Below are 25,789 nucleotides of genomic sequence, written 5' to 3'. Positions count from 1 at the left end.
CCTCAGAGCTGTTTGCAAACCAGTGAGCAGTAAATTACTCTGCAGGTGGAGAAACATAACTGCAGGTTAAGTGACTCAGGCGCTTACTAGTACATAGTGGGTCAGAAATGAAGCAGAGCTGGTAATTAGGACCCGCTCACAAACTGCTGCTGCAGTCTTCGCCTTCCCCTAGGGACTCGTGTCTACTTTGAGAACCTTAGGGTGGAGCTACCGGCTTAATGCTCTCTTCTCAAGTGGAAGCAAGTGTCTTTTTCTGGGAGCCTGGGCTTCTGTAGGGCCGGTGTCGGCACCAGCCCGGAGAGACGTCCCTACGCAGAGGCCAGGTGCAAGGTTGCCTGGTGCCCACCAACACACCTCGTCTTCTTGATTCTTCTTATAGAGAGTTCTGGGATTCCAGAGAGGCCCTGTGTACTTACCGGAACCCCAGAAAGTATTGAGTAAGTTTATTTTATTTACTTTTTCCTTTCACTCTTCTTCCTCCTTCCCCAGACGGGGAGCAATGGAAGGACAAACTGTTACTGAACACTGTCAATCTGTGCTCCAGTCTGGCCACCGAAGCAGATGCTTCTGTAGAGAAGGGTCTAGAAGGTTGCACCCCAGGGGAGTTTTTCTGCTACCTTCAATGCACAAGTTAGCTAAGACCTTTAAAAAAATAAAAACCCTATAGAACTACTCACAGCAGTCATAACACCTACTTCATAAACCAGGCTCTGAAGAGCGATCGGGCGCCTGGCCTGAAGGCTCCAGTCACCTTCTTTCTTGTTCATACTCCTTTACCGGCACATGCCTGGGTTACTGAGCCTGTCACTTTGTGAACCACCGAGAATCCCACTCCCAGGTCTCTGCCTGCGGCTGATCCTGTTGCCCTTCGCACTTGTGAGCCAAATGGACGGACTCCTGGCCACGTGGACCAGCCCGAGGGTGTTCTGACTCTGAGTCTTTGTGCAGCCTGACGGCTAGCATCGCATTCCTACCTGGCGCACACGCTCAGAGCCTTGTACCGCGTGTAGGCCTCGTAAAGCCAGGAAATGGACGGACTCCTGGCCACGTGGACCAGCCCGAGGGTGTTCTGACTCTGAGTCTTTGTGCAGTCTGACGGCTAGCATTGCATTCCTACCTGGCGCACACGCTCAGAGCCTTGTACCGTGTAGGCCTCATAAAGCGAGGAACCTCCCAGGAAAGGGATGTACTAACTCAGCTTCTGCACACTCTCTTCTTTCAGTCTACTGAGCAGCGCTGCATTTGGGGAGAGGGGTGCTGAGATTATGTTTGGCTCAATAGGTAGGGCTATTTTATTGTTTCCATTTCTCAGGGAGTCTAGATGAGTTTAAATTCTCTTGTTTTGCTGCAATGTCGCAAGCAGTGAACCAGAATAAGTAATTCTGGCAGGTGTGCATTACAGGGCAAGCGAGATGGCTTTGCTGGAGTCGAGGCATTTTTTCCTTCCGACGCAGGTTAATCTAGCACACAAGCAAAATATTAAAAAGCTGCTGTAACTGAGAGATGCATGAGGCTGATTCTGTACACAAAGGCTCCAGACCACAAAGGGCAACATCTGTTTTCTGCCTTTTTCTTTCTTCCTACTCTCCTGTTCCTGCTTCCTGTTCTGTCCAAGCAGCGGAGGCCATGGGATAATAACTTTAGGAAGAAACAATTTTGCTTTCTTCGGTGCACAGTAGGCCAGCCTGTTTAGAAGCTGAATTCTTTGCTATTAGAGGAACTAAAAAATAGATACATGGTGATTTGAAGAGTAAATAGTGCAGATGTCAGCCAGGGGGGATTCTGGTGCAGAAAAGGAAATTGGCCTGACAGACGACCTGGTGGGCCGGGCTGTGTTGTTTCAGCACAAAGTCGTGTTGCCCGTAAGATTCAGGGGCCTGCAGACGCCGTGCGAGCAGCGCAGAGCAGGTGTCTGTGACCGCAGAGTGGCGTCAGGACGCGGCCGCCTCCCTTCTCCACCCTGGAAACCAAACTGGTGATGTGCAGCCTTAGCTCAGAGTCCCAGAGCAGTCTGGTTGGTTATGGAGAAGAAATTCAGTTTGGGAATTCAAATGATGATGACTAACCCTTGCTTGCTCTCTTCTCTTTTTCATTGCTCTCTCTCCTGCCCTAACTTAACCAATGTCTGTTGAGTGTATGCTCTCTGGATTGGGAAACAGCGAGATGCAGAGGGTATAAAGGTGGTCTCTGCCACCAGTGCAGCTGGCGTTTTAATAGGGGAGGAGACATGTTTGTGGAGTGAGTGTGAGACCCACGCACAAGCAGAGAGCAGACCTGAGAGAGGGCTGTGTCGGAAATGCTGGTATTGTGTGCGTTCCTTTTAAGTTCCAGCCCGGTAGCGTGGCGATGGCAGAGACCTCCCGGGTTGTGGGGGCAGGAGCGCAGCTGGACGGAGGGCTCCCTTGACTCCTTCGTGTTTTTCCCCAGTGCTGTTCGCCTTTCATGATTGCCTGGAACATTCATTTAAGCTGGTTTCCTTGTGGTTCTTCTCCCTCCCAAAGACAAGCCAAGCGGCTCCTGGGGCAGATTGTGGACCGCTGTCGGAATGGACCTGGTTTTCACAATGACATCGACAGCAACAGCACAATCCAGGAGATCCTGATCCCTGCGTCTAAAGTGGGTCTGGTCATCGGCAAAGGCGGGGAAACAATAAAGCAGCTGCAGGTATGTGTGCCCTCAGCGAAGTCTTCTCTCCCTCACCTTCCCGGTGAGGGCTGTACTGTCGTAACCCTGACTTCCCCGCGCTGTCCTGTCGTAACCCTGACTTCCCCGGGCTGACCTGGCTGTGCCTGCCATGGGCCAGAGCTCCCTCGGAGCCCCTGCCCAGGGGATTCCATGGGCCCCCCACTCAACAGCTGGTTTCTGGACATGCCCTGTAGGCAGGCCTGACCCCAGGTATGATGCCAGCACCTCCATGAACGTGTAGCAGCCACTGTGGCAGGGAAGCTGCTACCATTGAGTGACGGCATCGCAGATAAAAACACAGTGTCCAGAGCCAATAGAGTTCCCCTCATTGTCTGAGCCTAAATGTGTTCGTGCACTTTCAGAGGGCCAGGTCCTCATCTCTGAAAGCAGGGACGTGCCAGCTTCACTTGTAATGGAGCTGCGAGAATTCCCGTTATTTTATATTTAAATTAGACCCTTAGCACCGAGCCTGTTGCTGAGCACATGCTTCGTGAACGTGAGCTACGAATAGCTCCAGAATCCCTGCTCTGAGACGCACAGGACCAAGTGTGTTTCAGAATTTAACACTCCTAGCAAGTTCTGGGGCTGCACCCTGTAACCAGATGCATATTTTCATAGCTAAACATAATAGTCACACTCAGTGAGAGTGACTAGAAATATGCTTACATGAGTTCAGGTTAGTTTTCTGCCTAAAATTAGTAATGAACAAACCTTTGTATCAGAGCTTCAGGGCTTATGAAGCTGTAGGGGGGGGGGGGGGGAGTGACCTGCCTGTGTGCTCGCTCTTAGCCTAGTCCTTAGACCGTGAAGGCACTCTGGGGTGGCCTCGAGGAGTTTCGACTCCCAGAGTCCAGATTTGGGCCCCACTCGTCAGCTGTGATCGGCTCCAAAGCCCTCTTCCCCCAGGGATGGTAGCCCCAGCCTCATGCAGCTGTGCACGGCACTGACCACGTTACGCTAAAGCCAGTGCTTAGCTGAGTGCCTAGCGTTTCATGAAAAGAGCTTATTTTTATTGGGATGCTCCAGAGAATGGACAGGGAGGAGAGTTTGGGCAGCAGTTTGTGTCACACGTGGAAGCTCTAGCATGGCCTGGACGTCGGTTTTCTCAGGGGCCAGCCTCCTGGCCAGGTCAGGGCAGTGCCCTGTGGGAGACAGCCGTGTCCTCACCGTGGACGTGACCCGGCCCCTGGCAGCGTCTGTGCCCTCCTCCGTGCTCATCTCTGGCGGTGAGAGCAGAATGGTGTGTGTGCCTCCACAGGAGCGGACGGGTGTGAAGATGGTCATGATCCAGGACGGCCCGTTGCCTACGGGAGCAGACAAGCCTCTCCGCATCACGGGAGACCCGTTTAAAGTACAGGTGCGCGAGCCTAGGGCGGGCCGGGCCTGGGGATGGGGCTGTCGCTTGGAAGTGACTCAGAAAGCTCTTATGTCATTCAAGAAGTTATAAATCAATTGTTCCGTTAATTAAGATACTGTATTTCCCCATGTATAAGATGTACCCTTTTTCGAAAAATTTGGGTTCTAAAAACTGGGTGTGTCTTATACGGTGGTGGTTAGCATCAGATGCCATAGATCAAGGGTCCCCAAACTGCGGCCCCCTGAGGCCATTTTTCCAGCCCCCGCCGCACTTCCGGAAGGGACACCTCTTTCATTGGTGGTCAGTGAGAGGAGCATAGTTCCCATTGAAATACTGGTCAGTTTGTTGATTTAAATTTACTTGTTCTTTATTTTAAATATTGTATTTGTTCCCGTTTTTTTTTTTTACTTTAAAATAAGATATGTGCAGTGTGCATAGGGATTTGTTCATATTTTTTTTTATAGTCCGGCCCTCCAACGGTCTGAGGGACAGTGAACTGGCCCCCTGTGTAAAATGTTTGGGGACCCCTGCCATAGATGAAACTGAGAACGAGGCAATCTATGGAGACAGTGATTCGTCATCAGACACAGACGAGGATAAGCTAATGGATGGGAGTTTTGACAGGGATGGAGAGTTGTATGAATTTTATGATGACTAAAACCTGAGTTCAATAACTTTATGTAATACCTTTTTTTTTCAAATTTCGGGCCCAACATTGGTGTCTTATACATGGGGAAATACAATAAGCTGTTTTCCCTAACCAAGTTTGATGATCAAGAGTCTAGGGCTGTGTTGCTCAATATCAGAACTGCTGGCCACATGTGGTTATTTAACTCAAATAAATATTGAATTCCTCATTTACACTGGCCATATTTTGAGTGTTCCAGCGACCATCACGGGCATTGTAGATTGGGAACGTTTCTGGGCGCAGAAGGTTTTATTGCATGTCGTAGCTCTGATCAGATGCAGTTTTCAACTTTCTACTGTGGTCTGCTCAGATGCAGGCTCTGTGTAGCTTTTATTTGCATGTTCTCCTTCCTGGCCCGTTTTTGCAAGAGCTCTAGCTGGGGCGGGAACTAAGCAGAAGTGCCTGCACCTCACAAGGCCTGTGTGCCCTCCTAGCAAGTGTCCTATGTCCTGAGCCCCTGGCCACAGAGGGCAGTCCCGGTCTCCTGGGGTGGTCTCACCCTCCAGCTCTTGCTGTGAGCAGGACTGCGTGGGCTGTGGCGCCATGTGCCTGTGCCCGTTGCAGCCTGCCTGGCCTTTGCTGCATTTAGAGTGACTCCAGGGTGGCGCTCCTTGAGCCAGCCTGCCAGCGATGGCTGTTCCTCCACAGGAGCCTCGGGGCTCTGGGGCTCTGAGGAAGTGGAGGTTACCAGCCTCTGGCAAAGTGTTTCCCCCAATTCTTGACACTGTCTTTTGGCTAAACTCAAATAAATATCGTTTTTCAAGGTACACATGTAAACTAATGGTTTCAAAACAGGATCGAGGGCGATGATTCAAGTGGCTTGATTCCTTAGGCCCCGTCAGTGCGACAGCCCTTCAGCGCCCTCCTGCGGGCCAGGGCTCCCCCCCTGCCTGCTCCCTTGGGGTTCCGAGGTGGGCTTTTAAACATCACATGGCATCTAATCTTGTCTCACTTGGTTCAGCCTATCCGGCTTGATGTTTCACGAATTTGCAGGAAAATAATTATAATGAAAAGTTTTTAATTATTCTTTATGTGTTTTACATTTTTTATTTCGGAGTAGCTATTGTGGGAGGGGGTTTTCTCTTTGCACTTACATGAAAAACTTCAAACATCTGGAAAAGTTGAAAAGGTAGTACAGCCAATACTGTTATTCTCATCCTACCTATTATTTTGCATTGGCATACATGTAGTTGTTTACTGGTTTTGCTTCACTGTTTACAAGAAGTGGCAGGTATTGTAAGTCTCCACCCTAAATCCTACAGTATATATCTTCTAAGAATAAGAACTTTCTACTGTAAAACCAGGCCAGAGAAAATAACAGGAATCCCACAATATCATCTCAAGCCAGTCCATGTTCAGAGTTCTCTAAGTGTCCTAAGACTTGAATTGCTGTTTGGGGGACCAGGGGGACCTGTTTGGGTTGGCTTTGGTTTTTCCAGAACCAGAACTCGGTTTGAGTTCCCACATTACCCTGAGTTACTGTGTACGGTTGGCCCTAGTGCAGATTCCGGGGGGGCTGGCTGAAGTGCATCCTTTGGGGAGAGGATGCTTGCTGTGCCTTGGAGACAGTCAGGTTGGGGTAGTCCTGCCAGTCGATCACAGGGATCTCTGATCTCTGGATGCTGGAAGGTACTCTCGGGGTCCGGGGCATGCTTTTCCCGTTCCCGCCCTGGATCTTCTTCCCCCTGGCGCCTGCCCCCCGTCAAAGCTCTCAGGAGACACCCCCCCACACACAACGAAGCAGCTCTGTGGGATCCCCCGGGGGTGACAGTAATCAAGGTCAGACAGCACAGATGTGCTAACCCTACGGTGGCATGTGGCATTTTGGAAAGTGTAAAAACATGTCATTTAAAAATCTGATCTGTGCGACCCTCACCAGCAGCCTGCCCCTGTTCCCTATGACGGTATATAATAGAGGCGTTCTCCCACAGCCGAGCGCCTACTGAGTCTTTAAGCCCAACATAAGAGAGTTTGATCTTGAAATTTCACCTGGCATCATGTCTTTTTTTAGGATTTGTTTTTCATAATGTCTTTTATCTGTGTTTGCACAGCAAGCAAGAGAAATGGTATTAGAGATCATCCGAGAAAAAGACCAAGCGGACTTTCGAGGTGTGCGCGGGGACTTCACCTCCCGGATGGGAGGAGGCAGCATAGAGGTATGCTTGAATGACAGGTCAACGGGCAAATGGGATTAGGTTGAAGGTCGTAGGTCACACGTCTGTTGGCTCTTTAACCTTGAGCAAGTTATTGAATTTTTGTCTCATCTGTGAAATCCTCTAGGACGCTTGCTTCTTTGGGGTGGGGGTGGGGGGGCATGAGGACAGACCGAGGTGTCAGCCATGGTGAGGAGAGAGTTGCACGCTTTTTGAGGTGCAGGGCCATTCCCCTGGTTTTGAGGTTTTGCTTCAAAGCTTATCCCACTGCTTGGTCCACATTTGCTTGGTGATCTGTGCTGTGACTGTCTCAAACTTGGAAGCCAGATTTATTGGTGAGATGGAATGGAATCGAAGTCTATCCTTTAGAATACAATTTTGGTTTATGCTACAATGTCGATGGACCTTGCAAACAGTATGCTTATGAAATAAGCCAGATACAGAAGGACAAGTAATGCCACTTACACCTAGAGTAGTAGACAAACCCATAGAGACAGAAACTAGAGTGGAGGTTGTCAGGGGCTGGGGAAAGCAGGAGTTACTACTATGGAATGGATGCAGAGGTTTGTTTCAGGGCGGGGGTGATGAGAAGGTCCGGGCTGTAGATACTGGGATGGTTATACAACACTGGGGATATATTGAATGCCACTGAATTGCATAATTACGTTAAGTATATATATTATGGACCACATAATTTATGATTTACCACATTGTAAAAATGAAAAAATACTGTAAAATACCACTAGTATAATGAATATGTAACATATTGATGCGTATTTCATAGAATTTGGAAGACAGACTTGCCAGTTTTAACCTTGTGTCTATCTGTAGTGTTGATTCTCGCTTCACTTCATGTCTATAATTATTTTGATCAAATCTCAGACTTACTGGATGCCTTCAGTGGACAGAAATACAATCATTAACCACAATATTGTTCTTAAAAAGAAAACAAATGCTGTATTATAGCACTTCCGAGAACGCCCTGTAGCACAGCTCAGGTTTCTTACGCTCGCGGATGCGTGCGAGCACGCCCGTTGAGAAGAGACGGTTGCTGAGAGCTCTGACGAGGCGCGGTCCCTCTGTGCCAGGTGTCCGTGCCGCGGTTTGCCGTGGGGATCGTGATCGGGAGAAACGGGGAGATGATCAAGAAGATCCAGAACGACGCTGGCGTGCGGATTCAGTTCAGGCCGGGTAAGCGTCGGCCATGTTCACAGCCCTTGCAGTCATGAAAGACCTCACAAACCCAGGGGCTTGCCACTAGCCTGTTTCTGTTCTTTCCTCTCTTTCTCTCTCCCTTTCTCCATCTTTCTTTTCTCTCTTTGGCAGCATTTTATTACTAAATTACCAATCTTGGTTTCTCCCCCGGGCCCTCGATTCTGCCTTTGGATTTGCTGTCTCAGTTACCCTTGTGCCCAAGCACTCTGGCTGGGGTTTCCGGGGCTTTTTCCCACCTTAGATTACAGCTAGTGCTTGACTTGCGACCATGATTGGTTTCGACAGACCGGTTGTAACACTATTTGGTCATAAGTTGAGTAGGCTATATGTACAGTACTGTGAAATGATGTTATAAAAATCTTTAAGACATATTTTATCATAATTTTCTTTTCATTGTTATATATCATAATTTTCTTTGTTCATTTTATGCCATTTGTATCATCTCTATACCATTTTGTTTCTTATTTTTACATTTGTCAGGTTTAGGTAAAACACTACCAGTACAATTGGTTTAATATTTGCAAAGACAATTTCCTCTTGGTAGACATCTTGGGAGGAGTTTGATGAAAAATATCCAAGACACAAAACACAAATTGCTGTACCGAGTCTGGGATAACAGTTGAAATGGTGCACATGGAGATGGTAGTGCTACCGGAATCTGGTCCACACTGTCGTACGCCCAGCTGGGCAACACTTGCGCTGTTAGATGTGGAGCAGTCGTGGCTAGCGATTGTGGTCGTAAAGTCAAATGGTCATAAGCAGCATAGGTCATAAGTCGATCAATATTTGTAGTAAGTTTGGGAAAAACTAACGTAGCATTTCCAGCTTTTTATTTTGCCAGTAAAGACCATTTTAAAAAAGTCTATTCTTTTGATTTCATAAAATTAAAGGTAACTTTAAAACCATATAAAAAGGACAAACGGGCCCTGGCCGGTTGGCTCAGTGGTAAAGCATCAGCCTGGCGTGCAGGAGTCCTGGGTTCAATTCCCAGCCAGGGCACACAGGAGAAGCGCCCATCTGCTTCTCCACCCTTCCCCCTCTCCTTTCTCTCTGTCTCTCTCTTCCCCTCCCGCAGCCAAAGCTCCATTGGAGCAAAGTTGGCCTGGGCGCTGAGGATGGCTCTGTGGCCTCTGCCTCAGGCACTAGAATGGCTCTGGTTGCAACAGAGCAATGCCCCAGATGGGCAGAGCATCGCCCCCTGGTGGGCGTGCCGGGTGGATCCTGGTCGGGCGCATGCGGGAGTCTGACTGCCTCCCCGTTTCCAACTTCAGAAAAATACAAAAAAAAAAAAAAGGACAAACGGCCTGACCAGGCAGTGGATAGAGTGTCGGACTGGGATGCGGAGGACCCAGTTTCGAGACCCTGAGGTCGCCAGCTTGAGCGCGGGCTCATCTGGTTTGAGCAAGGCTCACCAGCTTGGACCCAAGGTTGCTAGCTTGAGCAGGGGGTTACTCGGTCTGCTGAAGGCCCGCAGTCAAGGCACATATGAGAAAGCAATCAATGAACAACTAAGGTGTCGCAACGAAAAACTGATGATTGATGCTTCTCATCTCTCTTCGTTCCTGTCTGTCTATCCCTCTCTCTGACTCTCTGTCTCTGTAAAGAAAAAAAAAAGAAAAAGACAAACGTTTTAGAATATAGGATAGTTCTTTAAATTTTGTAAGTTTGTGTTATAAGCAAAATTATCTACAGTCTTTGTTTTCCTCACTTCTCTAAAGATGTAAAAACATCATGATGGGCTAATTTTTGGAAAATAATGGCATAGCTCAACTCTGTATTCCTTGGCCTTTCTTTGTTTGGGGTTTTGTTTCTTTAATGACATCTCCTTTAAATGTCTGCAGTTGCATAAGTATTTGGCATGGCCCATGCAGAAAGACAGACCATACACATTTCCCTAGCCAGAAGATGCTCTGAGTCTGGTAGTGTTCTTATTACCCCAGCAGTGGTAGGAATCTTGATTGCAAGTCAGATTGCTACCTTTGTCTCTTTCTTAAGTGGGCCTCTCCTAACCCTACCTCTCATCTTGTTCCACAGACGATGGTATCAGTCCAGAGCGAGCCGCACAGGTCATGGGACCGCCCGACCGATGTCAGCACGCAGCACACATCATCAACGAGCTTATTCTCACAGCCCAGGTGGGTCCGGCTCTGGATTCAGATACCTCACCCGCCGCAGCGGCCGGTGCCGACAGGCAGCACGGAGAGCAGCCCCTGCAGTCACCTTGGGAACCGGTGCTGGTCAGCGACCTCCCTCCGGGTTCACAGCCAGGGGCTGCTCTGCAGCAGCCTCTTTCCTGCTAGTTCTTTATGCTCCTGTCTTTGTTTTCCCAGAATCTAGATTTTTCTATTTAATTGCTTAAGTGAAAAATACAGTGTGGATCACTAAGTTTCAAAGAGTTGAGTCTACTTAATTTAAAATTATGAGGAAAATGTTATCTTTAGAAAGCACATCAGGCCTGACCTGTGGTGCCGCAGTGGATAAAGTGTCGACCTGGAATGCTGAGGTCGCTTGTTCGAAACCCTGGGCTTGCTCGGTCAAGGCACATACAGGAGTTGATGCTTCCTACTCCTCCCCCTCTTCTCTCTCTCTCTCTAAAAATGAATAAATAAAATCTAAAAAAAAAAAAAAAAAAGAAAGCACATCAGGGTCCTCCAGAGTCTTAAAGCTGTCTTCGTGCGCCGGGCTGTGCGCATCTGTCCGGGGTGCGAGCGGGCTTGTGTGTTGTTAGCATCCCCGCCTGCCCCCATTGCCAGTAGCTCTGCTGTTGGCCATGAGACCTTGGACAAGCCTTTCAGCCTCTCTAGGCAAAGTATTTCAGCAACAAACAGTGATTTGGCACCAGATGGTGATCTACATCTTTGGGGAGTATCCACGGTGAAGTGGCAAATTTGTAGATCCCTCCCCAGATCTACTGAACCAAACTATCCAAGGCAGGGACGCGAGTCTCAGCCAGAGTCCCCGGCAGTTCTTAGGGCTAGACACCTTCAGAAGAGTAAGTGATCTCTCTCCTCCTTGTTAGTAGTAAGAGTTCATGAACCCAGAACTGCAAAGGCTGCACGACAATTAGGAGGCAGTCTTGTCCTCAAGACTCCGTGGCATACCCTAAAAAAAATTGGCTGTGTGCATGTATGTTTTAGCATAAAGCTCTAAATTACTTGTCATTTGTCTCATAAAAGTGGAGTGCAGGAAGAATGCACTCTGATTATTTCTGCTTCCTGCTACTTTAGATTCTGAGTAAATGTTGAGTTTTCTCTTAACCGAGATGGGTAGGTTTTGCCAAACGTTTCTTCACTGTGTTGAACCTGTGTTCACCTTGTTCCCTCCATGAAAGGAACTCTCAGCTCAACAAGGCTTCCCCCATATTTAGAAGATTTAAATGCTGCAGTTCCAAAGGGACTCGGGACAAACCCCGGATTAAGATTTGTTGCCCTCAAATGAAAGGAATCTCTGTCTGTTGGGTATCAGGGGTGGGTTTGCTCTCTGCTGCTGGGACAGCGAGTGAGTCCAAGATGTCTCCAGCCCCCGAGTGCGTGCTCCAGCCTGGCTCGCTCCCTCCTCCTGGGGCGTGGGTACAGCTGGTATTTCTTCAAAATCCTTTTAGCCTCTTTTATTTTTTGCTGGTTGGATTGCAAGGTGTTCTGACTCATATAGCCGTGTCTGAGTTGTACTTTATAGCAGCCTGGTTGGGGGCGTCACAAATCATACATTGTCCCTCATGTGTCATTTCCAACTGCCGCAGTTCTTTAGCATATAATATCTGGCTGCTGGTCGCCAAGCCTGTATTAGCCCCAGGGCAGGGCAGGGCAGCCTCAGCATTGAGAAGAAGGTCAGCTTCTGACCTGGAGATTAGAGCCCCTTAACGCAGACTCCTGGCAGGAGGGCACTGGGCTTCGGACTAGGAGTTGACCTCTGCCTGCCTCTTCCTGTCAGGTCAGTTTGTGCAGTTTGTGCAGTTTGTGTGACCACATTCTTCAGTGTACGCCTGTGCTCCTTAAGTGTGCCTATGATATGTGTCAGTCCTGCGTTTAAAGGGCACTCAGAATCTGAAATGTGGAGGGGTGCTTGAGTTCTGATAGGTGGCCCTCCTCCCTGGAGGTGAAACATGGTGCTGGTGGCCGTGATGGGAACCCCTCATTCACCCTCATTCAACCTTTGCCCTGTCCCAGGAGAGAGATGGCTTCGGCGGCCTCGCTGTGGCTAGAGGCCGGGGCCGGGGCCGTGCCGACTGGAGCGTGGGAACCCCCGGCGGCATCCAGGAGATAACGTACACGGTGCCAGCAGACAAGTGTGGCCTCGTCATAGGCAAAGGTAAGAGGCCGCTGCGGGGTTCTGTGTTCCCTCCCCAGCTCCTGAGCCTGCGAGCGGGCCTGGGCGTGGAGTCGGGTCTGTTCGCGGGCCTGACTGAAGGCGCCAGGGCCGTGGCGTCAGCTGCCTCAGCAGGGACCCTGCTTCGCGTGGTCTTCTCGTGGCCGGGCCGGGCGTGGGGCAGACTGAGAGCTGCCTGCAGAGGCAGCTTCCTTGTTGCAAAGGCTGGATGTTTGCCTTTGAGTGTTTGTCAGTCAACTGGTTAGTAATTAACTCGCCTCCAAGGAACTCAGAGGGTCAGTTAAGATCGTTTCTTTGAGTGAAGATTGCTTTCTGACACGTGTGTTGCTCTCTTTCCTTCCTGGATTTCGGTATTTGGTCTTTATTGACACAACATGTGAAAATGGTTTTTATCCTTTCAACACACTTACCATGAGTAACAGACACCCTGTGGAGGGAAATAAAAATTGATTTGTTAGTTGATTCTAGGCATTTTAGAGAACATTAGGTAAAACCCTCGTTAATGGCTGGTGTGCTCCTTCCCACCCTCCAGTAAGAAGCAAGGGAGGGAGCCGGCAGATTTCTAGGCCCTGGGGCGGCCCCTCTGGGCTGGCCTCACCTTGGAGCCAAGGACACCCCCCCCCCAGCAGGTCTATGGCTCCGCCTGTGGCCCCTCCTGCAGCAGCCAGCTCAGCTCTCTGGGCGCCATGCGGAACCTTGGTGCCGCGGGAGACTCGAGGTGGGTGTTGTAGTTGAGGAAGTAATGGCCCTCTCCCAGGGTTCTCCAGTGTCTGTGGTCACCAGGCCTCTCCTTGGGTGGGAGGCTGCTAGCGCTCTGTGGGACGTGATTTGGGAACGTCTCCACTGTCAGAAAGCTGAGGCGCCTCAGCGAATTCCTCCCGATAGGAATCTGCATTTGGCCTTGCCCGTGGGCAGTGTGTCTTCTGTTCTTTCTGAGCATTTATCTCCTGCATCTGTGTCATGTTTGAGATTCTCTGAGGTGGTAGGAACGATGTGGGTTTGTTTTAATTTTCTGGCAGAGTGTCCCGGTGCCGAGAGTTGGATGGATATTGTTATCTGCTCAGATGCTCTGATAGGTCAGACACCCCACGCAGCGCCACAGCGGGACTGCCAGAAAGTAGGCTCCGTGGAGGCCGCGGGTGGAGAGCCGGGCTGGGTGTCGGTGCCTGTGAGAACCCTCCGTCGGTCAGCGAGGCTCTCCTGGGAGCCTGTGTCTCCACTGGACACCGGCAGAGCCGCCGTCTTTGCTGTGGCGGTCCTCGTGGTCAGTGAGACCTCGGTGGTCACCCGAGGCCTCCTCTAGCTTGTCCCCATGAAGCCGTCCTGTGCGATCCCAGAGGCAGCTGTGACAGCAGAAGCAGCAGTCACTGCCGCTGTGTCTGGTGCTCCCGTTGCAGCCTGGAGAAGCCCTGGAAAAGTTTTGTTTGAGGAGGGGGTGGTAAGGGCTTTCTAGACCCCTTTCAGGGGTTGGGTATGAGGTGCCCCTCTTCCTAGGAGAGATGATTAGATGAGAGGGTGTGAGGTGGGGAGGGGAGGGAGCCACACGCAGTCTGGCCCTGCTCCCGGGCTCCAGCCTTGGGCAGACGCTGCCTCCCGCCCCTGCTGGATTACCATGATAAACACAGCAGTAGTGACAGATAGTGTGGCCAGCCCTGCTCTTGTCAGCCAGGCTTTTTAGCAGGTTTGATTAATTGCTTTACGATTTCACGACCAGAGAGGGGGGCAATGGTGGGTCGCTTCTGCCCCCCATCGGGTGGAAGAATGGAACAGGCTCCTGAATGAGCATATAGACAGCCACCATGTGCCAAGCTGGTGACCTCATTTTAAAGGAAGATAAACTTAAATTAACTCCTTCCGGCCCCGCGCAGTTTTGTGGGGCCTCCTCGCCTTATTAGCATGTTCCCAGGGCCTGGGGAGAGGGCCTGTGGGGCTCAGAGCCCGGTGGCTGGAGGGGCTTGTCTGCGGCTGCAGGGTCTCGGTCTCAGACACGCGCGCCCTTTGTGCTCCGGGCCGGGCGGAGGCTGAGAGGCTGGGAGGCCGGGAGGCCGCAGTGAGGTCTCCGCCGGGTCTTTGCTCCTCACTGCGCCCCGTCGCCTTCCAGAGACACTGTTGCTAAGGAGCGAAGCTGCTCACTTCTCATGGCACAAAGACCATCACATTCGTCCCCTATGAGTAGACGGTGGTACTTACAGTCCTGGGACTTCCTGCATTGGTCGCTGCTGTCCCTGAGACAAGCCTGTTTGCTTGAGGCAAAATACATAGTAACGTGTTTCTTAAACCATCACAGAACTTTAAGATAAAACTTTGGTCAACTGAGTTCTTTTCTTAATTTGCTTTTGAAGTTAAAATCACCCTAAGCTAAACCAGCATACTACCCAAGCTGACGCTGAACAGAGCTTTATCCGAATGCCCTCAGTCCTCGGTTTCCTTCTCAGTGTGTGCGGGCTGCTCGCACCGCCCTCGGGAAGGACGGCTGGGTGCAGGCTTCCCCTCTGCTGCTTGACCCCTGCGGAGCCCCATGGAGAGCACGAGAGTCCCCTCCTCACCGCTCCTGGGCGAGGTGGTTCACCCGAGGCCAGCCCTCGGTGGGGGTGGAGGGCAGGTTGGAGTGTTTGGAGGCTTGTGGACATCTCACAAGGAAATGGCAAATGTCATGTGAGTGAGTTTTGACTCTGGATGGGAGAGGTGGCACACAGACTGGCCTTGAGTTGCTTTTGATCCTGTGGGGCTCCCTGTCCCCTGTACTGGATTTTCTACAGATTGTCTTTCTCCAGTTTTGCAAAAACTCTGGTACAAGTTTCCCTGTATTCTGCCCCCCTCCTGCAATTGAACAGAGCTGATCTGTAGGTTCTGTGAAATTTCAAAAGAAGAATCAAACCATTGTTACACTGGTGGAGCTTTTGTTACACAAATTGCATTAAGAGACTGGGACTCTCACAGGTTTTTCAAAGAGTCCAACTAAATTTTCATTAGCCCAGTTCCACCCATCCTCTGTGACCCCCATCCTCCGCTGCCTCTCTGTCTAGACCTGCCCCCCCCCCCAGTCAGGGACTTGAGAAGTGACAGGATGGGATATTAAAGGCCCAAGTGGGTTCCAGGCATTGTTGGGGCCTGTGGCCGTCTGTTTGACCTGTGCAGGGAGGGAGAGCGCAGAGCAGTGGCCCATGCTGGGGCTGAAGGCCCCCATTGTGCCATGGAGGGGCCATCAGGTCGCCATTCTTGTGCTGAGAAGGATGGAGTGCCTTCCCCAGACAGGCCTCCAGCAGGGGCGGGAGCTGGGCGCTGGCCTCCCAGGCCGAGCGCCCTTGTGTGCAAATCCCTGGGCCTCAGCGGGGCCTGGGGCCTGGCCTCTGCTGAGGACACCGAGGTAGAAACCGGCAGGTGCCCCATGGAGTCTGTGGGTCAACCTGCCTTGGACAGAAGGACAGGCTTTACATCCTAAGTCTGGTTTTGCAAGTGCGAGCACCCTGGTTTGAGTGGAGGAAATAGAAAGTGCTCTGTGCTCCGGGTGAGTGCAGGTGCAGGAAGACCTTGCTTCGTCTCTGGAGCAGTGCTGCACAGTGTTCGGGTCTGCCATCATTGTCACTTCTCTTTCTGTCTCCTGTCTCCCTGCCTGCAGGGGGTGAGAACATCAAAAGCATAAACCAGCAGTCAGGAGCGCACGTGGAGCTGCAGCGGAACCCCCCTCCCAACACCGACCCCAACCTGCGAATATTCACCATCAGGGGGATTCCTCAGCAGATCGAGGTGGCCCGACATCTCATAGATGAGAAAGTTGGCGTACGTACGAGGCCCTTTCCCCACCCGGCTTACTAATAGCTGGACTTTCTGGTGGATGCCCAAGGTACCTGTTCTCCCCAGAACCTGTGCTTCCTGGGCCTTTTGGTCCTCACGTTACGTGAGCGCAGCCCCTCTCACTCTGCCGAGGGGGAGAGCCAGGCCGCGTACCAGGGCCAGGCCCAGGCGGGATGAAGGAAGCCTTCTGGCAGAAATCCCCAAGGCCCCAGCTCAGGCCCAGAGCCGTGTCCCCTGCAGGCTTAGACAAGCAGCGCTGCCTGGGACCCCTGCAGGCGGCCAGCCCTGCTGGCGGCTCTCATTGACTCTGGCTTTAGTTTCAGGCACCTCAAAGCAGATAAAGAGAGGGAGTGTTGATGGAGGACAGAGTGGCCCCTGCTCACCTCAGAGGGGACGTAGAGTGGCAGAAACAGCCATGGGCCAGCCTAAATTGACGGAGAGTCAAGCAGGTTGGTCCCTGCCCCCACGGGGACGTTAGGGCAAATGTGGTGGTGCCAGTATTGGCTGTGTGGTGGTATCTGGTCACTTAAGGGGCAGAGCCATTTCTGCAAGTCAAGTCCACTGTGGGGAAGGAAGGCTAGTGTGAGTGCTGTAGGGTGTCTTGACTTCCCTTGACTCTCTCTCCAAAGCTGTGGGCAGAGGGCAGAGGTGCATCCCACAGGAAGTGAGAGTTCCCTCTGTGCCCTGACAGGGTACCAGTCTTGGAGCACCTGGAGCGTTTGGTCAGAGTCCCTTCAGCCAGCCGCCTGCCGCACCCCATCAAAAGTAAGTCCTTCCTCTGAGCGCCGACCAGAAGACTCGCCTCCGCCCCGGCTGCTGCTGGGCAGTGCCAGCCAGCAGCCTGCCCTGCCGTTCTGGTGGTGGTGGGCAGGGCTCCCCTCGCCTCACCGGGGAGCCTGTCCCAGCTCACTGGCCGGTGCCGGGGCGGGAGGCGTCGGGGGCACAGGGTCTCCTGTCCCTGGGGCTGGGGGAGGGGAGGTTTTTACAGGTGTTTTCATTTCCGGGTCCTCAGCGCTTGGACTTGGTGTTTCACTTTCTTTCAGCACCTTCCCTCCACGGAGCTCAGGGTGCTTCCCAAACATTGCTGCTAAAGTGAACGGAAACCCCCACAGCACCCCTGTGAGGTAGGTGGCCTGCTCCTACTATCCCTACAGCTCTCCGTCTGGACTGGGGTCGTGGTCACATGGCCACCGTGGGGGGAGGAGGAGCAGTAGAGACGCAGACACAAGGTTGATGGGAGGCGGGCCCAGGCGAGGAGGAAGGGGAGTGTGATCACACTAGAGCAAGTGACTCTCGTTCTCCACAGCGGTCCTCCGGCCTTTCTGACCCAGGGATGGGGCAGCACCTACCAGGCATGGCAGCAGCCCACCCAGCAAGTCCCAAGTAAGCTTCTTCAGGGGAAGGGGACCCTGCACCTGTCCCCCGCACGGGAAGGCCCTAGAGGCTGGTGGGCCTGGAATTGTTCCTGCTCTGCTGACAGGCCCAGGAGGCCCCTTCCCAGAGAAGTCGGGGACCTTCCCGGGGCATCCGCAGGCCCTGCCCAGGGCAGTGTGCACATGCAGAGAGAGGCGCCTGTGTGACAGCGCCAGCCTCCAGCTGGGCAGGGACAGGGGGCTGTCCATCTCCTGACCTTCTACTCCGTCCTTCTCAGAGCTGTGGGCCGTGACGCTGTGGAGCGTGCTTTTCTGAGCCCCTCAGTTCCTCCTGCTGACAGCCCTGCCCCAGCCTGTGCTCTCCTAAGCAGCTCCCTGGTTCCGGGTGCCCCTCCCACCTCCCTTTGACCACGAGGTGGTCGTCCCTTCTCTGCAGCACTGTCTTAGGCAGGGGCTCTTTCTGTCTCCTGAACTTGTCGGGAAGCACACACGAGAGCGTCAGCCCCGCCGAGGGACCTCTCTGAGGAACCTGACTGTGCAGGAGGGGTTCTGTGGGAATCACACCCCCTCTCTGGCCCCCGTGCTTGCTTTAGTTTGGAAGTCATTTCTGAGTTTACTGCTGGTGGAGTCCATCTTGCACAGCCTGCAAAACTATAGCCAAAGGCCCTGGCCGGTTGGCTCAGTGGTAGAGCGTCGGCCTGGCATGCAGAAGTCCCGGGTTCGATTTCCGGCCAGAGCACAGAGGAGAAGCGCCCATCTGCTTCTCCACCCCTCCCCCTCTCCTTCCTCTCTGTCTCTTTCTTCCCCTCCCGCAGCCAAGGCTCCATTGGAGCAAAGATGGCCCGGGCGCTGGGGATGGCTCCTTGGCCTCTGCCCCAGGCGCCAGAGTGGCTCTGGTCGCGGCAGAGCGACGCCCCAGATGGGCAGAGCATCGCCCCTGGTGGGCGTGCCGGGTGGATCCCGGTCGGGTGCATGCGGTAGTCTGTCTGACTGTCTCTCCCCATTTCTAGCTTCAGAAAAATACAAAAAAAAAAAAATTATAGCCAAAGCCAGACCTTGTGTCCTTCTGAGCCTCCCTGGGCTCGTCTGTGTGTTAGAAGGTGGGCCACAGTGTGTCTGCCGCGTTCACACTGCGTGCAGGGCTGCCGGCCGGGCCTCGGCTCTGCTGGTGGTGCCTGCGTGGGCTTGGGCACTGTACCTTGCTGGCTGGGCAGCCCTGCCCAGGACCCTGGCCCAGGTCACCGTTAGATGAGACCTGCGGGGTCTGGAGGTCAGTGCTGGGCAGCCTCTGGCGCTTGCCCCCTTCCCTCTGGGCTCCAGTTTTGTCATCTGTGAAATAGTGGGTTTGTGTTTGTTTTTTAATGTGGTGGTAAACTCTGAAATTTCATGATTATGTTTTTTCCTTTCACAATGTTTTCATACGAGACATCTTAAATGTACAGAATATTTTAAAGAACTTCACCATAAACACCTATACTCCACGTAGATTCTGCCATTTCCATTTCACTTGGGGCCCCTTTACCCCGGAGCCTGGCTGTGTTCTCCTGTTCCAACAGAGGACAGCCCTCAGAAGGGAGGTAACCAGGTCAAGGTCACATCTGTCCCGCTGTCCAGGGCAGAGGTGGAAGGCTCTGTCTTTACTTTGAAGCCCGAGGGCCCCTGTCGTTTTCCCTGAGGGGACACTCACCCTGGGGCTGGCTCTGCAGAGGCTGAGGGGACACTCCCTGGGGCTGGCTCTGCAGAGGCTGAGGGGACACTCACCCTGGGGCTGGCTCTGCAGAGGCTGAGGGGACACTCCCTGGGGCTGGCTCTGCAGAGGCTGAGGGGACACTCCCTGGGGCTGGCTCTGCAGAGGCTGAGGGGACACTCACCCTGGGGCTGGCTCTGCAGAGGCTGAGGGGCCACTCCCTGGGGCTGGCTCTGCAGAGGCTGAGGGGACACTCACCCTGGGGCTGGCTCTGCAGAGGCTGAGGGGACACTCCCTGGGGCTGGCTCTGCAGAGGCTGAGGGGACACTCACCCTGGGGCTGGCTCTGCAGAGGCTGAGGGGACACTCACCCTGGGGCTGGCTCTGCAGAGGCTGAGGGGACACTCACCCTGGGGCTGGCTCTGCAGAGGCTGAGGGGCCACTCCCTGGGGCTGGCTCTGCAGAGGCTGAGGGGACACTCACCCTGGGGCTGGCTCTGCAGAGGCTGAGGGGACACTCACCCTGGGGCTGGCTCTGCAGAGGCTGAGGGGACACTCCCTGGGCCTGGCTCTGCAGAGGCTGAGGGGACACTCACCCTGGGGCTGGCTCTGCAGAGGCTGAGGGGACACTCCCTGGGGCTGGCTCTGCAGAGGCTGAGGGGACACTCCCTGGGCCTGGCTCTGCAGAGGCCGGCCGCTGCTCACGGGGCGAGGCGGGTCTGGAGTTCGGGGGAGGAATGGGCATGGTAAATGCCTGCTTCCTTGGCATTTCTGTTTGCCAGCCTTCATCTTTGTTGAGCTTTGTTGGTTTATTTAGGGGACTTAGGAATTGAGAATTGGTTTTGGTCAGTGAGTCTTATTTGGAAGAGAACTCCTGCTCGCCCACACCCTCCATGAGAGCAGAGTTCCGGCTGCCACGTTCCTCATGCTCCGCCTTCCCTCAGCGCAGGCCCTCTGCCCCTTGTGTTCTGGGCTGTGTCCTCTCGTGCTCCTCCCTGGTCTCAGTGTGCTCGCTGGCAGGGGCGTGTCTGCTGTGAGCGTGCTGGTGTGTCCCCAGGGCTGCCCCCAGTGGGCTCTGGCAGGCGAGGACACCCACCGGGCTTCAGCAGATGGACCTGCAGCCAGCCTGACCTCGGTGGAAACCCGCCTCCCACGTCACTGGCTTGAGTTTAAACGCTCTTTATGCACCTGGGCAGGAGGAGGCTGCCCTGCGCCTCCCTGTCCAGTGCCTGCGTGTGTAGAGGAGGCACAGCTTCTGCCCAGGAGAGGAGGGCAGGAGCAGGCCCGCACATCCTTGCCCCTGCCCCTGCCCCCGAGGGCGAAAGGCTGTGTCGGGTGCGTGCTGTGCTGGCCCCCCCCCCGTGTGGACCTCATCTCTCCCACCTGGAGCTCAGTCTCTGGACAGTGTCTTCAGTGTTGATTTCCATTCTGCCTGTGCAGAGGTGAAGCCGGCAGTCTTTGAACAGAAGGCCAAGTGAAGAGTGTGCTCAGTGCCATTTGGACTCTGTCCCATTTGAAGGCCAGTTCAGGGAGCTTAGACAGGAGGCCTGGGCCTTGGGCTCAGTCCCTGTCTGAAGGTGGCGGCCGTTTCTGGTGTCTGCCCCGCCCTGGCCTCATTTTAGACACACATACACACACACACACACACACACACACACACACACACACACACGGCCCGGGTGGAGGCCCTCTCAGGTTTTGACAGGCCTCCACAGCCTCATTTTAGACACACACACACACACACACACACACACGGCCCGGGTGGAGGCCCTCTCAGGTTTGACAGACCTCCACAGCCTCATTTTAGACACACACACACACACACACACACACACGGCCCGGGTGGAGGCCCTCTTAGGTTTTGACAGACCTCCACAGCCTCATTTTAGACACACACACACACACACACACACACACACACACACGGCCCGGGTGGAGGCCCTCTCAGGTTTGACAGACCTCCACAGCCTCATTTTAGACACACACACACACACACACACACACACACACACGGCCCAGGTGGAGGCCCTCTCAGGTTTTGACAGGCCTCCACAGCCTCATTTTAGACACACACACACACACACACACACAGCCCGGGTGGAGGCCCTCTCAGGTTTTGACAGGCCTCCACAGCCTCATTTTAGACACACACACACACACACACACACACACACACACACGGCCCAGGTGGAGGCCCTCTCAGGTTTGACAGACCTCCACAGCCTCATTTTAGACACACACACACACACACACACACACACACACACACGGCCCGGGTGGAGGCCCTCTCAGGTTTTGACAGGCCTCCACAGCCTCATTTTAGACACACACACACACACACACACACACACACAGCCCGGGTGGAGGCCCTCTCAGGTTTTGACAGGCCTCCACAGCCTCATTTTAGACACACACACACACACACACACACACACACACACACACGGCCCGGGTAGAGGCCCTCTCAGGTTTTGACAGACTTCCACAGCCAACTGCTGCCACCTTCTTCCCAGGCCACCTCCTGGGGCAGGCTGCCGGAGCAGTGTGTGACCCAGGGCCCAGTGAGCGAGCGCAGAGCAGGGCCCAGAGCCGGCCGGGCCGGGGTCCGAGGCTGTGCGGAAGCCCAGAGGCCTGACTGCTTTTGTGTTCTCCGCACAGGCCAGCAGAGCCAGCCGCAGAGCAGCCAGCACGACTACAGCAAGGCCTGGGAAGACTATTACAAAAAACAGAGTGAGTGCGATGGCCTCCCTGACACCAGGTCCCCAGCTCAGAGCCCCGTGTTCGTAGCCTCCGTTGCCAGTGGTTCTGTCACCTTTTCTCTCACTGTCCCTGTCCGACTCAGTCTGGATGCTCCCCTGTCTGTCTGCCTGCTGTGCATCTGTCAGGAGGTGTGGTAGGACATCCGCCTCTTCCCCTCCCTGCTCCCCACTCCCTCCCCCACCCCCTCCTCTGGCATCTGAAAGGCGTGGCACCTCAGCTCTGACTGGGTCCACTCTCCTGGTCCCCTTAGAACTGCGTGGCCAGGACACAGACCGGTCCCATCCTGTTCCTGACTGGCTACTTCAGGGCAGGGGAAGCGCAGAGAAATCGTGAACCGGAAGGGGTCTTACAGTGGAATGGGAGCTAGATGTTTGTTTTCCTTAAGTAAGCTTGTTTTCTTAAGAACCTAAACCAGTCTTTTTAAAAAGAGGAAGAAAAACCTAACAACCAAAAAGCCCCAAGTGAAGCATTTCCAATTAGTACTGAATCCTCTGTGTATATTCCCAAACTGCTGGGCCAGGGCGATGGGTGTGGTGGGAAGAGGTGTCTCATGTGGCTTGAGTCTGAAGGATGTTGCTACTGGTCAGAGGATCTCAGGTCAAAGGCCGACAAAGAAATGGTCACCCTGCTGTTTGAGTCATCACTGGGGCGAGGGAGCAGGGAGGTCATCATCACCTGGAGCAGTCCAGGGGTCCTGTCTCCCCCATACCTCCCAAACCAAGGCTCCCAGACACACGCGGGCCGTGTTCCCAGCCTGCCAGGGGATTGGATGCCCCGCCGCTTCCTCTCCGTCTGGGAGCTGCCAGGCCAGGCAGGTGCAGAGAATGTGACTGACTGAGAGATGCCCGGGAAGGTCTCGCAGGGCAGAGTGGGGCGTGGCACTGGGAGGCTAACCACCCTCCTCTTGGCTGCCAGCTCTTGGGCTGCGCCTCACCGACGTCCGGAGGGAAATATGACAGCAGTGGGCATGAGTTCGGCTCCTGGGTCCTGGGAAGGGCTTCCTCTGAGCGGCCTCCCCTCCCCTGCTGAGCCTGTTTCTCCTTTGTCCGCCAGGTCATGCCGCCAGCGCCGCCCCTCCGGCCAGCTCCCCTCCGGACTACACTATGGCCTGGGCCGAGTATTACAGACAGCAGGTCGCTTTCTACGGGCAGACGTTAGGGCAGGCTCAGGCCCACAGCCAGGTGGGTAGCCCACGCCAGCGCTATGCGGACTCCCAGGCCACCCGTGACCCCGCCCTCTCCCAGGCCTCTGTGGGAGCTGCTCCCGGCAGGAGCCGGCTGTGGGGACAGCATGGCCCCAGCAGCTGTGCTGGCCGCTGTCTGCGTCTGCTTGTCTGCTGGGGCCCAGCAGCAGCCACCGTACCCCCCCCCCCAGTTGAGAACAAGTTTGGGCAAGTGAGAAAGGAATTGGTGGAACCGCCCCTCCAAGAAAGTGCCCCTCAAATCCAGGCCCTAAACTACAGTGCTGAGTGGCCCTGCGTCCCCACCTGTAAACAAGAGTGCCCAGCATAGGTGACTTCGGGCGATCGTGGCTTGCTCACGCCCCACCGCTGCTCTTGAAGAGGGGATGTGGCCAGACCATCGCCCTGGCCCTTGGTCAGCAGTGAGGATGGCTGGCGCAGGCCGTTCCACACCCTCGGAAGGCCGGGCGAGGCCGCGCGCCAGGCCCCTTCGTCCCGCACAGAAACCTGGAGGGCTCTGTCCAGGCAGACGCCAAAAACGGATTTCTTGTTAACATTGGGAAAAGGGCCAAATGCTCCCGCAGGGCACATTTCAGGTGGCCTGATGCTGGTTAGGGGCCCTGGACCTAAAGCTGATTGGCCGCCTCAGTGCCAAATTGGCCTTTGTGCTTGGGCGCAGTGGAAACAGGTGCCCGGGCTGGCGGGTGACCGAGGAGAAGCATGGTGGGCAAGCTCCCTCTGCCCCTCCCAGGACCCCCAGTGGAAACATTCCCAGGACCTCTGTTCAAGAGCGGTTTTGTCTGGGGAGGCCGGGGAAGGTGTTGGGAGACACTGGCTGGTTTGTGTGTGTCTGTGTCTGTGCCTGCGTGGAGCCGGAGGGGAGATGGTGACCTGTCACCTCCCGCTGGCAGCCCAGACACGGACAAGCCTGCAGCTGGCGGCACAGCTGACTCCTCTCCCTTCCTTCCACAGGAACAGTAGGACAGTGGCCTGCGCTCCCCTCCGTGAATCATTGTGAGCAAAACCTGTTTGTAACAGAGGTTTTTAGATTTGCAAACCTTTTGATGAAGAACCTTTGTTTTGTTCTGTGAAACACTATATTTAGATTAACGGAATTTTTCTAAAAATCGGGAAATTACTAAAAATTGCTCATTTTTGTTTTGTTATTTTTTGTTTGTTATGTCAAACGTGGAAGCTCTGGGATTCTTTTTGGAGCAATATCTGCAAATTCAGGCACCAGAATGTGCCTCAGCAGTGACATTTCAACTGGTGTGCTTCGTTTCGTTTGTTTTGTTTGCGTGTCTTTTTATTTACAGTTGTTTCTGTTGCAACAGAAAGTGGCTTGGAAGTCTTAGGTGGTATGTAACAAATTATTTTAAAATTTTTTTAAACAGTATTTAAATGTTCTTAAATGTGTAAATTCATTAAATGTTTTACTTCTAATTTCTTGTATCTTGGCTGTCTGGTTTTATTGCATTTTTAAAAAAACTGAACTATTATGTATTGTAATTAATTATGTGAGTTCTGAATTGAGACAGAGAATTGTATTGCTGTCCAACAGGGATTGGGAGGGGGCATTTTATAGGGTTTGTATAATTTCTAGAGTTCTAAAGGGTAATATAAGACTATGTTCATGTGTTTAGCATACTTTTTTTCATGTCTCGATTACCAGTTGCAATTGTATATCTAAGACCTCCAAGCTTGTTTTAAAAACAAAACAAAAACCTTTCTCTATTCTCTCAGAAATATAAATACTGTTATTTTTAATATTAAAAAGAAATTCGATATAACTTTTAACAAACACTGTGGAACATTAAACTGCATAAAAATGTAGTAACTATTTTTTAATTCCAACACATCCGTTGCTTTTTTCTTTTAAATATTTTTTAATATTTGTCAAATTAATTAGATGAATAAGTAAATCTAGTATTAACCATAATATTAATTAAATAACTTTGATTTAATAAAAGGGATAATATGATTTTCAATGTTTACTGTAGTGGATCATGTACAGATAACATGTATTTTTAAAGGAAAGAAAAACGGAATTGAAGCTATTTTTTCTTGCATTTTTAATTGACCTGGAGGACATTCCGTTTGAAATGTACTGAAGTTACAATTTCTGGGTTTTTCTCCTTATTTCCTTTATAATGCTTGAAATGTCTAACTCTTAAAAAATGCAAGTGGAAAATGTTATGCATGTTGTTTTTAAAAAAAAAAGTATTCTTTTTATTTGACTGACAATTCATTTTACACTCTCCGTAATAAAATTTCCACAAGACGTCTTGTGGGCGAAGTAACCAGCCTGTTAGCTTTCCATTCGCTTTTCCCTCCGTCCACCCCCGCCCGCTCTCCCTGCAATAGAAAGGGAAGTTCTCACCGATCACCTTGCTGTGTCCCTGACTTAGTTGGTGCACAGCCTGGATTTCTGGCTACTTTGTCAAGCTAATTTTATTTCAGTGGCTTCATATAATTTGACAGTCTGACTTGAGAGCCTCGGTTACCATCAGCCCCTCCCTCTTACCTGTCACATCTGAGCGTCTGGTTGATGTGGGTGTGACATGGCAGGTTA

The 25,789-nt window shown here is 52.8% G+C and overlaps 1 protein-coding gene across 3 annotated transcripts in view; it reads left to right on the top strand.

Annotated features, from left to right (window-relative positions):
- The window catches only part of FUBP3 (far upstream element binding protein 3), a 57,260-nt gene extending 31,743 nt beyond the window's left edge, over positions 1-25,517 (top strand). For 2 of the 3 annotated variants that reach the window (XM_066255970.1, XM_066255969.1), the window contains exons 6-19: positions 380-437; positions 2,502-2,664; positions 3,944-4,042; positions 6,782-6,886; positions 7,972-8,074; positions 10,133-10,233; positions 12,265-12,406; positions 16,044-16,204; positions 16,911-16,984; positions 17,263-17,343; positions 17,526-17,602; positions 21,936-22,007; positions 23,091-23,218; positions 24,190-25,517. In XM_066255970.1, the coding sequence (XP_066112067.1) occupies positions 380-437; positions 2,502-2,664; positions 3,944-4,042; positions 6,782-6,886; positions 7,972-8,074; positions 10,133-10,233; positions 12,265-12,406; positions 16,044-16,204; positions 16,911-16,984; positions 17,263-17,343; positions 17,526-17,602; positions 21,936-22,007; positions 23,091-23,218; positions 24,190-24,198 (1,373 nt within the window). In that variant the 3' untranslated portion in view covers positions 24,199-25,517. The remainder of the gene's footprint in view (positions 1-379; positions 438-2,501; positions 2,665-3,943; positions 4,043-6,781; positions 6,887-7,971; positions 8,075-10,132; positions 10,234-12,264; positions 12,407-16,043; positions 16,205-16,910; positions 16,985-17,262; positions 17,344-17,525; positions 17,603-21,935; positions 22,008-23,090; positions 23,219-24,189) is intronic. The other variant, XM_066255971.1, reaches the window with a different exon arrangement.
- The last annotated feature ends 272 nt before the right edge of the window (positions 25,518-25,789 follow it).

This window comes from Saccopteryx bilineata, chromosome 2 (genome assembly GCF_036850765.1).
Source record: "Saccopteryx bilineata isolate mSacBil1 chromosome 2, mSacBil1_pri_phased_curated, whole genome shotgun sequence".
NCBI lineage: Eukaryota > Metazoa > Chordata > Mammalia > Chiroptera > Emballonuridae > Saccopteryx > Saccopteryx bilineata.
The sequence above is the reverse complement of the archived record's forward strand: the minus strand, read 5'-3'. Positions and strand labels throughout refer to the sequence as shown.